Source organism: Colletotrichum siamense (genome assembly GCF_013390195.1).
Source record: "Colletotrichum siamense strain Cg363 chromosome Unknown KSG_Cg363_contig09, whole genome shotgun sequence".
Taxonomy (NCBI): Eukaryota; Fungi; Ascomycota; class Sordariomycetes; order Glomerellales; family Glomerellaceae; genus Colletotrichum; species Colletotrichum siamense.
This window is the reverse complement of record NW_023501022.1, coordinates 863,692-878,177: the sequence shown is the minus strand read 5'-3', so window position 1 is coordinate 878,177 and position 14,486 is coordinate 863,692. Positions and strand designations below refer to the sequence as shown.

The following is a 14,486-nucleotide window of genomic DNA, read 5'->3' as shown; positions in this document are numbered from 1 at the left end:
AAGGCAAGGAATATACGAAAAACATCTTCAGTACGCCGCCGCCTCAACTGGCTCAGCATCCTCCAACGGCACAGGAAACGCCGCCTCCCAGCTCCCGTACACCAGCTCCACGCCGTGCGCCTCGCAAAACGCCCTCAGCTGGTCCATCAACACGCCCGTCAGCGCCCGCTGGTACACCCTCCGCAGCCGCCGGCCGAGCTTCACGACCCTTTCGATAACCGCGCCGATGCGCGCCGGCTCGCAGAGGGAGGAGTGCAGCTCGAGCACCTCGAGGTTCGGGAAAGACTCCAGAAAGCCGAAGAGCAGGTCGTTGGGGTTCGCGCCGCGGTGGGCGGCGTCGCGGGTGAGGGCCTCGTGGGACTCGAAGTCAAAATCGAAAAAGCCGAGGGTGCGTACGGAGGCCGCGCCGCGCAGGAAGTCGAGGGCCGCGGGGAAGTACTGGCCCGGGTCCTGGCGCCAGCAGAGGCCGACCTCGCGCAGGCGGCCGGAGCGGATGGCCGGCTCGAGGAGGATGGTGGCGAGGTCGACGCTCAGCGGCAGCTTGGGCATCCAGAAGCGCTCGAGGTTGGGGTACGTGACGAGGTCGAGCTTGTCGTCCTGCGCGGTCGGGGAGGCGGAGGCCTCGGCGTAGCCGGAGTAGTCGAGCGGCAGCTGCTGCGGGAGCCAGTCGCCGTGGTTCCCCTGGTGCGTGGCGCGGGCTTCGAAGACGCGGAAGGAGGACGGGTGGAGCGGGGGAAAGTGGCGTTTGTTCCCCATGGAGAGGCCGCTCCGTGTTGTGCCGAGGCGGATGACTTGGAGATGGCGCCAGAGGGACCAGCAGTCCTCGGGCGGGGAGAGGGAGTCGAGGTCGGTGAAGACGCCGCAGTTGTCGAGGTAGAGTTGCTGCAGATTTGGGGTTGCTCTGGCGAGTGCAAACTAAAGGGGAGTTCTTATTAGTATGAGTGAAGAGGCGTGGGGTTAAGAAGACTTACGGGGTTTATTCGACGTTCCGTGGTAAGGTTGGAGAGGGTATTGTTCAGTGGGCCTGTGAGTTGTAGGATCTTGAGACGGGGCATTTCAGGCCAGTTGAGGTCATTTAGATACATGCTAATCAACGTGAGACTCTGCAGGTTATTCTTTGCACGCTCGACGAACTGCCTGACGAAATCTTGCGGTCCGCCTCTGCCGGTGTACTCTGAGTGAGTGTGGTGAAAGTTGAATTTGAGGTGAGAAAGGCCCTCGAAGAAGGGCGGCTTTGGAGGTAGCTTATACCCCCAGTCGCCGTCCATGCTGCGTCGGATGCCGCCCAGCTCCAAACGACTTGTCGTCTGTGGATTCGTGGTCTGAATGAGCGATATCCATTTCGACTGGTTGAGCTGGAAGGTGTGGGCGTTGGGTATGATGAGGCTGCGTGCGCGACCGGCGGTGCGTTTGCGCAGTGTCTTCATGAAGCTCACGCGAGGGGGCTTTTGAGTATTTGTGACTCTGAAGTGGAGTTCTCTCCAAATGTAGGGATGGGTATCGAAGAAGGTTTCCCAGCGTTTGCAGACACCCGAGAAGCGGCTAGCTAGGTTAGAGTCACAGTACGTGGAGAGGAACGGTGCTTGCTTACCATAACTCGATGAACTCGAAGTAGGAGAATATGCTCTCGACTAGCTCTGACGGGAGGTCTAATGGATCCTTGCGGCAGAAGTGTTTGTGTAATGGTTCCCGAATTTTGCATAGTTGCTTGCGCCTGTCAGTATGGTATCAGTACCTGAAGTTTGGCAGACATACTTGATACTTTGTCGTCCCGACAAGACCCTCTCTCTGGCCAGCATCAACACCAGCAGTCCATATCGCCCAAGCCAACTCCGGCTGCTTTTCAAGTCGGTAAATCTTGCCGAGTCTCATGTACCCCTGAGTAATGTCAGCCACGTTGTTGCCATAGCTAAGAAAGCACCGCAAGGGCACAATGAAAGCCAGACAAAGCATACCTCCAATCTCTTCGGCGCAATCTCTAGCAGCCACTCCGCATCTTTCCTGGCCTTCTCCAGGTTTCCCATCTTCTCGAAGCACGCAGCCCGGTAGTCAAGCGCCTGCACATGGCCCTCGCGATGACACTTTCCCCAAGTCTTCTCAGCGCCGCACTTGCACTCCTTCGTCGCCTCCGCGTAAACGGCGCCCCTTTCCCTACGAGCAAGAGCAGCAGCCTGACCAAAGTCTCGACATGTGCATCGTTCCCGGCGGCGACGTTGCTGAGTGTCAGATGCGCTGCTTGTGGTACCCCGACCAGCTGAAGATGATGAGGGTGATGAGCAGGGACAGTTTCCTGCGACGAGTGTGAAGTGCTCCAGTGCAACGCGGAAACGCTGGTCTGCATAGGCTGAACGACCCTTCTCGATGGACGCTTCCGCCGAGCGAACCCTAGGCAGCTGGTTGGGCGCCATGCCGAGGATGTCACGGCAGGCTGGTAAGAGTCTGAGAGGATCAGTTAGTTTCAAGATAGCATGGTCCACGACATAGGAGATTGGTGAGATCCCTTGAGTGATAGAGCCGCAATACGAGGCTCTCTCTCAGCGAATATCTTCTAGAGGTCACGTGGTGACTGGAACATGGTACTCACGATGCCTGGGGAGATGCTATCGGTGAGCCGACCGGCAAAGCGACAACTACTGTGGTGAAGCCGATATTGTGCTCATCTCCCTGTTAATGCAGGGCCGTGCAGACAATGGCAGGTAGCCGACGTCAAGTGCTCTCGACGAGGTCGTAGTCGACGTCGGCAAGCCGTTGAGGACGTCTACTATCGCCGAGGTTCAATCGTGAGGTCGCAGGTCAAAGGCGCGACGCGACGCGGTCCGCCGTAAATGGGCGACCCCACCATGGCCCGTGTGGCCCGTAGAGTGCGGTGTGGCTGAACTGTCGGCACCCGCCGCCGGTCAGGGCCCAAGCTAGCGGCCAGTTTCAGCGTCCTCATCCCTCCCAAAGCCCTGGGATTCGTCTCAAGATTGTTTGCTTGCTTTTCTTTCTCTGATCGTCATTTACCTTGCGACAGATCATACAACTACAGCTGGGTTATCCCATGATGATTCGGAGACAACATGCTATGTCTTCGTTATCTGGTCACAAAGAAAGAAGTTCGCCCTCAGCTTCATACCGCGCAAAACACCCCTCTCCACCATCGTTCTAGACCTCGCCCGTCCGCAGCCGATCACAGCTCAGGCCTGCGATGCAGATTTCACCGAATCCTGCCGACGGCCCTTTCGCCGCGAGACAAGGGCGATTGCTCTGTTCAAACACCGGCATCGCCATCTTTGCTGGGTTCCGCCATCCGCCGCCATTCCGACTTGGTACTTTGGTCCTATCCGTTGCTTCACCATCACATTGCACACCGATCATGGCCTTGTCACACACCTCATGGACCATCAGAAATCCAAAGAACTGAGCCTCAATCTCACTCACTTCACAGCCCAGAACAGCCGCCAAACCAGCCACATCTCACCTCACAACTCAAAACGATTACAGGACCGACCCCACGGTTTGTCCTGGCCAGTCTCTTATTCCCACCCGTAACCCCATAATCCTATTTTGTGCCACCCCATGTCATGTTGCCACAACGTCGACACACTATGCCTGCCTCATGGCCATGAACCACGAGCCCGCGGTTCGTTCCTCCCAAGCGCAGTCCCAAAGACCAGGGGAGTGAGGGGCGCGGCGCGATACCTCAGGACAAATCTATCCCCACGCCACATGCCCATGCCGGTGTAACCTCGATGCGAGTGATCATTATCCCCAGGCCATGGTGATGCGATTCCATGCCTCGATGAAACCTTTCACCACCTCGTCCGGTTCAGGCACCTACATTCTTCGACCTGGAATCTTGGCCAGACCCCGGGCTGAATCGACCAGGGACGGGAATTGCAACAAACATCCACCCTCAACTTTCGTTTCCAGCCGCCATCAACAGAAACACGGGGCGCAATGGCAACCTGATCTCGTGAGCGAGTATCTGTGTGGTGGGGTGCGACAACTTCCATCGTCTTGTTGGTGACCTCGAGCATTTGCACTCTCGACCAATTCAAACGTCCACACAAGCGCTCGCAACGACCTGCCCTTCATCGCCCTGCCAGATGCATCGCCAGGTCGGTGTAGGTAAACCGATTTAGAACCAACCCAATGCAATGCAGCAGCCGGGTAGCATTCCAAAAAACAGGGACATGCGTCCTCAGCTGCCCCCCCCCAAAAGTCCCCAAAAGACACCAAACCTGGGGCTGTCATTATTTTCCCCTACTACCCGATCGATCGCTGCTAACCTGAAAGCGAGACATGCAGATTCTCCTCCCCTACCAAGCAAACCAGAAGCCCTTGCCGCGCCGCCGTAATCAGCCAGCCGCATTGCATTTCCCACGCCCATGGATTCCTCCGTCTACCTCTCGCTGCCTACCTTGCACACCGAAAGCTGCGAAGACAACTGCAGCCAAGACAGGAACACACACACATACACACGTTCCAACAAAAATAAGCAGCCGGAGCCGGGGCGCCGCGGACGACCGCTGCATATCCGGCCGCATTAGACCCGAGACTCTTTTTTTGGACCCCAAAACAAACCACTACCGGCCCAGCGGCAGCATCCCATCCATCCACCAAAGAAATGCTCAACCAAAAAAAAGTGCCCGCTTCTTTTGCTTCCTTCTTTCTCTCTCGGGAAGTTTTACCCCAAGTCTACTTCAGCTTGCTTCGCAATTGTAAAAATCCTTCAGCCATTGACTAGGAAGTCGTATGTTTGTGAGTACGGCGTAGTTTCTGTAACATGTGAGACAATAGTCCGAGGTCCCCACAGCGTAAGGTAGCCCCGGGGGGCCTCATCCAAGTTTGCCCGGAATCGCCCTCCAGGCAGAACCGACCGTGAGGTTGATCGAGGTGGGATCTGGAATCTCGGATACGGGGTGCAAGCAAACAAACACACCAAACACCCCAGAACGAGGCCAAACATCGATTCTGCCCGAGAGGATTCTCGCGTCCCCTCCCGTGCCGCCTTCCCGCGCAACACGATTCCGGGAACCATTCCTTGTGCTTCAGCAACCTGCTTGTTTGCTTGCAATGTGCATATTCATTCAGCCGGGCAAGGTTCTGTGATGTGATCGTATCTTGCTGCCTTCTCGCCTTCGCCGCCCCCTCGCGTTGGCATATGACCCGATGGCTCGTCAATTGGAGCTTGGCTCCGGGGCCTAACGGAACCCCCACCCCGGCCGTCAACTATGGCCCGCCAAAACCGCAGCCGAACCGAACTTCATCCTTCCCGTCACGATGCTCGGAAACCCCCCAGGCCCCAAGACCGCCATGATCCATCCCGTCTTTGATGTTTAGAGGTCTGATGTAATTGCCTTTCACTCAGTGCACTCCCCGAACTGCTAAGGGATCAGCCCGTAATCTGCAGCCGTGTAACCGAGAATCCTCTGGCGAGCAAACAGCTGCTGGCCTGACCTGCCTTGGCTACCTAACCCACCGCCAGACGGGCAGCAACAGGAAGGGAAGAAAAAGAAACCATACCAAACCCACCAACCGGAATCGTGGGTCCCCTCATCCCATCTCCCAAGACATGGCTTCTCAGCTACCTACGTATTGTATGCTTATTCCGCTTCGCCTACGTAAAAATGGCAAATGTCCCCCGGCCCCCGGTGAAAAGCGCATCATTCAATCGTCACATTTACAGCTAGACAAGGATGAGGGGGGGCTTTTAGCGTTGGGCAGAAAATAAACCCGGGGCTTGCAACGTGTGTGTCTTTTCCCGCTAGTTTCACAGCTTGACAACTGGTTGATGATCTGCAAAGATGCACATTTTGAGGCTTTGCTTTTTGGGGGGATACATACATCCATTTTGCGGCGCAAGATAGTACAAATGATGCCCCGAATTCATAGATTTTCCTCGTGCCTAGTCAATCCCACCTCGCTCCAATCCTGGAACCTGCAAAGCAACCCCCCGTTGGCTTTCATCTCATCTTCAACCTTGACAGCTTCGTGTTACATGGACCTGGCCTGTCGATGCTGAAAGTACGATGCTGTCACAGTAGCCGCATTCTGTAGATGCACGCCCTCTCTCCCCCATCATTCCAAAACATAGGTACAGTTGGGTGGGTGGTAACACAGGAAAGCACAGCAGCCAAGAGAGACTCAACCACAGACGCACATGATGCACCTTACATACTCGGGCTGCGCAAAGCCCTAGCGTCAAGCCCGGCTACGCTGGCTGCTCAGATCATGACCACGCCCACCCTACCTTACATAATCGTGCCACACTCGCGCAACAGACGCCGCGCTTGCGCTTGATGCGCTTGCCTGCGCCTTCCCGCGTCTGTCGTCTAATCCACTAATGCCGTGCCGGGCTGTGCTCCAAACCCAAAAAGAAACACTCGCACTGGGCTTGTCTCTGCTGCGGTCCGTTCTCTGCAATGAGATTCTCACCCAACCCTCCACAATGGAAGAACGCGCCAAACTGTCCTCTCTCAGAGTCCTGAACTTTCCCACACCGAACCGTGATATTTCCCCATGGAATCAACAAGCAGTCACCCCTTAACCCCCTTCAATCCCCTCCCCCGGCCGCAGAATCTCACTCATCCATCCCGAACGCCAAAAATGGCCCCCCATCGGACTTTCTTCAATCCTGATGGGAAAGCAAGCCGGCGGCCCAAACCACAAACCCACAATCGCCCTGTCCCCCGGCGCATGGCTAGTATCCAATCTGACATCTGACACGTTTCCCCGGGGTGCCTCCGTCTTCCGGCAAGCCAGCAAAGAACAAGCGCCATGCATGCCACTCATGCACGGCACTATTTCCCCCCATCCCCATCATCAATCATCGTCATCTTTCTTCAAACGCCCAACCGCACACACACTCGAACAGAAACCAAAAAAGAAACAAAGTCCCGTACATGAACAAAACTGCAACCACAAGCCCATCTACCCGCGAAAACCGTGTGGACATTTTTAGACCCCAACGCTAGTTATCCAAGACAGGTTCCGCGGGGACGGGAGAGAGAGACAGCCCAACCCGCGCTATCTCGCCTATTCCCAAAACAAGCGCCACCCTCCGACCCTCCGGCTCATCTCCATGTGACACTCTGAGAGAGAGAGGGAGACTGCCGCGATGACCCCACTTTTCCTTCTCCAAATGAACACCACACACGCCAGTGACCGACCCCGGTCTCCACACGCCCTGTTCGTCCGTCAAGCGAAAAAAGCTCCTTCCGCCGCCCGGCCACCACCCGCCGCCTCACCTAAAAATAGTTCTATTCTTAGAAACATCCCATCTCATCATCGCATCTCGTGCTCAATGTCTCCCCCACCAACACCAAAAGTTCACAATTTCAACGACCACCATTCGCCCCGTGCCATGCCAGCCGAAAAGACCACCACTCCTGTCAGAATTCAATCAATCGCGACGACCCGAGGAGAAACGCAGAGGACAAGAGTAAAGGACGTCTGGTAATCCGTGCTTGTCCCCAATTCAATCCATCACCCCATGCATCGTTGCTCCCCCCCATGCCCGTAAGCTCCCTCCTCACAGACCACAGCAACCCCTGTTCTCCATTAGCTCTCGGGAAGACATGCCTCTTCTTCCCCCTCCCCTCCCTAGCTCCCCAAAATCCCATCAAAATTACTTGCTTCTTCGACCTCCGTCCCAGGAAGAGTAAGAGAGACCCGAAGACCCAACCGTAGGGATATGCAGAGACAGGGTGCAAGGAAAGAAAGCTAGAGCCACCTACCTCCATCTGTCTCAGATTCTTCAACAATTCCCACCGCGTCCCGTAAACCAAACCCGCGCGTGCCATCTTATTCCGTATCAGGTCTCCCGAGCTCCCGCGCTGCACGCAGAGAAGACCACACCCATCGAACACACGCCCTTCCAACAGTAAGGTACACACCCAAAAATACGGCGCGGCAGAAGACGAGAGAGAGTGAGGTGAACCAGGGGTCAGAACTTTGAACCACCAGGCAAAGAGAAGTGTGTTACCCCACCCTCAACACACGCCATACGCGCGACGAGCTATGCATAGTTCTCCGTACAATGACGGCACAACCCACGAGGCTCGCACCCCAAATAAAACATGGAATCCTACGAGGCTGGTTCCGGCCCCCATCTGCCCCCTTCATCGCCGCCGTCACCTCGACCAATGGCGTGTAAGAGAACCCCCAGACAAAAAGGGTATTCGTGCTGCCTGGCCTGCCTGCCGTGTCTTGCCCTCCCGCTTCCCCTCGCCGCAAAGGAACAGCGCAAAAGCCGCTCTCCGGCCATGCTCACAGCCAGCCAGCCAGCCTCGAATTAAAGTTCTCTCCCCCCTTCCGTATCGCCCAATGAAATGTCCATCTGCCCATCTTCACCAGAGTAGTCCCCATCATTCCTTCCATTTTTACGCTCGAAAAATGTTTCCCGATGCAGTTTAGCCCCCCCCCCAGCGATTCCCACTGCTACACGCCGCTGGCTAGGGGCACGCTACCTATTCCATGTCGCTATTCCCTCTCTCCCGCGTCCACGGAGAAGTCATACCTCATTGGTTACCGGGCCGCGAGTCTGCCTAACGGTGGGGGATTTGACTCACGTCCGCAATTGAGGCTGTTTTCTCGCCACCCGCGTGTATTCAACGACTGGTGTACTATGATTTGCTGCTACCTGATATATGCGATTGTTTGATCATCTGATAATTGCAACTGGTCTGGAGGGTTTGCATGCCGTAAATTGTGCTACATTTTCTATTGTTGAAAAAACAAACGATTTGTGTTAAAACACACGAGACATGTCTGGACCCGTTGGAGAGGCCCTTGACCAAATCTGTTCTCTTGCTTGTCCAGCTCGTTGTTCCTGCAGGGTCTTAGCGTCTGCCGATCCAATACCGTCCATCAACACTCCCCCCGGTCCCTGACCAATTGGAGTGGCAGTAAATGGATTTTTTTTGGCCTCGTTTCGTTCCCCGAATGAGATGCAAAAGTGTGATTCGAGTCTCTCCCATAGAATCGAAAAGGTTTTGATGACTAGCATCAAAGAAGATTTTCCCGGGCATCCCTGTGTCCGAAACCCTCCATGCATTTCTGCGTCGTTGCTGTCCTCGCCGCTTACCAGAGCGACTCGTCTTCGATAGTATGATGGTACAGATCAGAGAAGAGAGAGATAGAGAGAAGTAGACAGACAGAAAGTTTCGAGAGTCAGGAAAAGAGAAGAAATTTTCAAGAGTATGCGGAAAGCTTGGAGAGGAAAAGAAATAGACAACAACAAAAAAAGCCTCGCTCACGCGGTTGGTCCTTCCAAACCACCCTGTATGCCTGATCCCCAAACGCCTGGTATTGTACCGCCCACCCGCCTGCCAAATGCTTTCAGAATACAGAAGCTGACAAGAAAAGGAAATAAGAAAAGAAAAAGACCTCAAAAACCGTTGCAGTATGCCTGTAGGACCGATGTTGGAAACCATGCCAGACCAGAATATGAAAGCCACGAGAAACTGCCTTCCACCGAGGCAATGGCGGACCCGCCGATTAGAAGTTAACAGCATCTCTGGTATGCTCTCTCATTCCATCCAAACCGCCCAAGCCGCCCAATGCAAAACCCAATGCCAACGCTATGCAAGCTGAATGTCGATAAAGAAAGCAGCCGTGTCGGGAGTGAATGATATCCAAAAAGAAAATCCGGAGAAAGAAAGAAAATATTGAGAAGATTTCGAAGAAGCCGAGGGTCGAGACCGGAAGGGGAACGTGGGCGAGTTTCAAGATGTCGTTTTATTGTAGCGCGCGGGTGGTGACAACTAATAGGCCGTGTAACGTCTGTCTAACGTTTTCGTGATCTCGTCTCTGTCTTCGATAACTTCGTTGCTGATTTTCATGGCGGGGCGTAAGAACGGAATTGAGTTGAGTAATGATGAGAGGAGCGAAGATGTTGTGAAGGCCGTCGGCTAGTCATCTCATGGCGGGGGGCGCCGAGGACGACATCAGCCGGTCATGGCCAACCAAGAGGAGTGATAGCTGGGACGGGTGCAGCGTCTGCGATGGCGACCTAGCTCTGAAAGAGTATAGGTAGACAACCCAGTCGCTGAACTTGAAAAGCTCCAGCTTCGGGGAACGCCATGAACAGCAACCCGTCACCGAAGACAAGACATTTCATCGGTATTGGCGAGAGCTCCTGCTGCTTGAGTGGCTTGAGTGGTAGCCAGAGTCTGAGTAGGTGTATTGTGATGCGTAGCCTCCATGAGACGAGGTGTGGGCGTGACATGCGTAGCCCACCAAGATTGTTCGCTTCTGAATGCTGTGGCCGGGTCGTCCATATGAAGCGCATCTGTCAATGGCGTGCTGGTAGTAGAGGCACCGGCAAGCCGAGTAGAGCTCAACGATTTGATAGCACATTGTCAGAGTTGTGTAGGTTGACTTGTGTGTGCTTGTTGTTCTTGAATGTGATGAATAGATCGATTGGATCTCGGATGGATGAATGAATATGTCCAAGGATGAATCCTTCCTGTCAAAGTATGGTGGGATGCGGCCGTTCTTTAATAAAGGGTATCGAGAGTGTTGAGACCAGAGCGACTGAAAGCTGCCATGTGTGCAGAGAAGCAAGGGGAATAAGGCAGAAAAGGAAATAGGAAAGGAAACCTAAGAGAGCGTACTCGTGATGTGATGACTGTACAGAAACAGGCAAGAGACAGGGAGAAGGAATCGAGAAGGCATCACGGCCTTATAGGCCTGGCAGCCTGGGGAGCCGTCACACTCGAGACAAGCTTGGAGCGAGTGGAAGATGGAGTGCGTGTGTGTGAGAGAGAGAAAGCTCTAAGGCAGCAGTGGGCCATGGCAGTCCACGCCGGATCATCTGAGTGAGACCCAAATGACTAAGGCTGCATCTCTCTGTGCATTAGAGCGATATGCAGACAACGGACATGATGGCGCAGGCCAGGGCCAGGAAAAGGTGCAAGGCACCTTCGACGATGGCCCTGTAAGGCGCGGCGCAGCAGGTGTGAGAAGAGAAAGAGAGAGAGAGCGCAAGAGACAGAACAGTGAGCGAAAGGTAAGCAGGCGGAGAGGGTGTGGGCTGTGGAAAATGGGCTGGGGGGAGGGGGGTAAGTGTGGTGCAGGTGCAAGTGCAAGTGCAGGGCAGTAAGGTGGGTGTGGTTCAGGGCCCGGGATGGTGTGGGTGTGCAAAGTGCCCTGTAGGGTAGGTAAGGTACAGAACCTAAGTAACATCCATACATGCCTACTGCTCGATGCGTGTGGGATGGATGCGATGGAGACTGTCGGCCAAAAGAGTCATCTTTCACCATCCATTCCCCAATTGAACATGATGTCTGAAAATGGACCACTGCCGGGAGTGTGTCCCCATACTTTGGGTTGATGAGATGCAGCAGGGCTGATGTGCGGTAGGATGCCATGCCATGCCATGCCATGGGTGGATGGTTGTACGATATCGTCAGGTCCCTTCCATTGGCCCTCTTCCCTGTGCCTTGAAAGATTCCAAGGTCGATGCCGCATGCTGATTTGCATCGACCATCATTTCTGGTACCATTCTTAGGGCAGAAGTAGCAGTGCAGCCGCGGCTGTCATACCGACTTGCCATGCCGTTGCATATCTTAGTCCTGACTTCTGTCAGGTACTGCCGCTGCTGTGTCGTCGTGCCGCGGTTGAGTGCGCTTGAAGGACGAAACAAAACGCCCGAGAGTCTATTATCGGCTGGTTGCACCGGCTTCGACACCCATCAGCAGCCAGAGCCGACAGGGTGCCGACCCAAGATAGCTCTCTTGTCTTGAACGGCAGGGCTGACTCTGCATCATGGCCCCAAAACAAGACACACCAGGTCTTGTCTTGCTTGCGCTTATTAGCCATCCCTGATGTCTGATAGTCCTACCATCGTCCTGCCTAGGCCAGATACCAGCCGTGGAACGCAAGTTGAGTTCTTGGATCATCGAGCCTAGGCAGGAACATTAAGGTGTGGCCTCCATTGAGCCTTGCCCTGGCCGAGGTCCTTGGTGATGATCTGTGACCCCTCCTCCATCTGGACCATCGTTGTATTTTCAGAGAGCGTTCTCTGCGATGCCCACAATTGAGCGACAGCCTGCCTGCAGTCAATCAGGGATAGCGCACGGCTGGATTGCTAAATGAGGGTATGCTGGCCCAGAGGCTCGCGAACTGCTCCATAGAGCACGCCCAAGCCTGCAACTCAGCAACCCTGTCGACCCAACTCAGTGCCCGGGGCGACGGCCAGACCTCCATTTCAACGTGGTGGTGTTTCGCTAATGATTCTTCAAGATTGGCATGGACTCTTGTTGATCCTGATCCTTGCAGGATGAACAAAATTTTGAGGCCCCGGAGCTGGTCCCGTCGACCAACGGAAGCTATGCTGCTTGGCTTGAGAACTGAAGGATGGTGATTATTTGCCCCTTGCGGCGTGACAGGACAGGGTCTCGGCCCGTGAGCCAGGAACCGGATTCTGCTCTCGTTGCACAACACTTCCGCGGTGACGGGCTGGGATGCGAAGAATGCTGCTGGGATCACCAATGGGAGGCCATCAGATCAACGAGCTGCCAAGAGCCGCTTTTCGAGCTCTCAGTGGACAAAACCCGCACCCAAGAGCGGGCAGGCAGGGAAAGCTAATTTGAGGTCGATGTCCCCATCCAAAAATGCTGAATATAGCCCAAGGGTCGTCGTTTGACGGTCGTGGGCACCTTTCCGCAACGGGGGAAATGGGATGGTAGATCGAACAGGAGCTTCGACTTCGTGCTGACAAGAGAGGAAAAGAATAGCCATGCATCGAGGCTAGGTGGCTGTTGCTCCTCAACCATGGCTGGCACCCCCCGAGTACATTGTCCATATAGCCCGGGCTAAGAGGTACAGCGTGCAGGGATAGGGCTGTGCTGGTCATCAATCAACGCTCATTGGGGTTCCACCGAACCGGTGGCTGTCTTTCCGGCGCCCATTGGCCGCAGTACGTGCCCGATCGGTGCTGGTGCTGATGAACAGCCGGGAGCTTCTGCAGACGAATATTCCATGCTCTTCCCAATTGTCGGGAGGATGGTCAGATCAAACGCGCTTAGCAACATGTCGTCATTGGAGGCCATATCGAGATGAGACCCGGGCATCTGGAGAGAGTAAGAAACAGCCTTTTTTCGGGTCGAAGGGCCCCTGGAGATGTAAGACGACTGAGATGCGACGGGATGCGATGCGATGCTAGGGGCGGCGGGCCCGGGCAGTCGGGGGGAGACAACGGGCCATTTTTTTCATTTGACAGATGAGTTGTAATCTGCTCCGAGCTCTTTTGTGCGGGCTGTCGAAGTTGTCAGTATTCCCGGGCCCGCACAGGGGAATTGGCATGGAATGCCTACCATGTCTTGGTTGCAACGGTCTCCGAAGGTCCCCGTAAATCGGCCAATGCAGGTCTCGAGGACGACGTCGGCTTTCATTCGACCGATGCAAATGCACGTTTGAGACCTTGATCGACAGGCCCTTCCCTCCAAGCCCAGGACTTCGGTATTCGTTGAGAGCCCCGTTCAGGTACGGATGGTGAGAAGGTTCGCAAGTGAGAGAATGGGCCGCACCACCGATATTGCTCTGCACCAATTCACCGAATGTTGCTTGCTGTGTAAGTGGTTGGAGGAGGTAGGCGTCACAAGCACATGCCAAGAACGCGCGATAGATTGAGGGAACCCAAAGACAGATAACTGGTGATTCTCATGAGAGGGCTGCCGGTTGGAGCAGGCACCAAGACGCAAGTCAGCGTCCCCGAATGGCATCGAACCGGGGGTGTAAGTGGTTGTCAAGCGCCAAAGTACCAGCAACAGAGATGCAGCATTGGCTAGCGTGAAGCGACTTTAGGCAATGTGCGATGGAGTAGGTAGGATAAGGTGCACATAGCCAACTTTGAGAGCATTGTACGAAGCACAAAGCGAAAGCCGACGGGTAGGTTGGAGAGAGGTGCAAGTGACATCCACTCTCACTTGCGGGATTGGATGGAATGGGATGGGCCTGGGCACGACATGGAGCACCCCTGGCCCCAGCAAAAGGTTCTGGGAAGGCACGAAAACGCAACTGAGAAGGTACGATGGATATGATGTGTTCCTGCTCTGTCTGGCTCTTGCCCTGACGAACTTTTTCTCTCTCTTTGTCTCTCGCTGCTGGGAAAGAGCGCGGGAGGGTGTGCTGCCTGGGATGCCTGGGCGAACAACCATGCAGCTTGATCAAAAAGGGCAAGTTTGGATGTTGCTTCTTTCCTGATTACGAAAGCTTGCGCCCTGCCAAGGCATGTAACTGGTCAATCTCGCAGGCATGGCCCTCACGTGTCGTCTCCACCGCCCGCCAGAAGTTCAGGTGACAGACCGCTGGAGCGGATGGCAGTCACGGATGGCTCTCCAAGGATTTCAACGTCGTCGCCTTTGTGCAGTAGGTCGGGGGGCTTGTCGATTGGGATACCGGAAAAAATGCGTCACAACCCAATCCAAGCCTTCTTCCGACCCCCATCTACGACAGCGCACTACGAATTCCTACCCCAACCTCGTTGAAACCTCGAC

The 14,486-nt window shown here is 54.9% G+C and overlaps 1 protein-coding gene across 1 annotated transcript; it reads right to left on the bottom strand.

Annotated features, from left to right (window-relative positions):
• Positions 1–27: 27 nt before the first annotated feature.
• On the bottom strand, positions 28–2,408 carry CGCS363_v012997 (uncharacterized protein; the record flags this gene model as incomplete). Its single annotated transcript, XM_036644846.1, has 5 exons — positions 28–915; positions 972–1,542; positions 1,592–1,707; positions 1,756–1,878; positions 1,956–2,408. 5 exons carry the CDS (start codon positions 2,406–2,408, stop codon positions 28–30), a joined length of 2,151 nt encoding a protein of 716 aa, XP_036489270.1.
• Between the last annotated feature and the right edge of the window lie 12,078 nt (positions 2,409–14,486).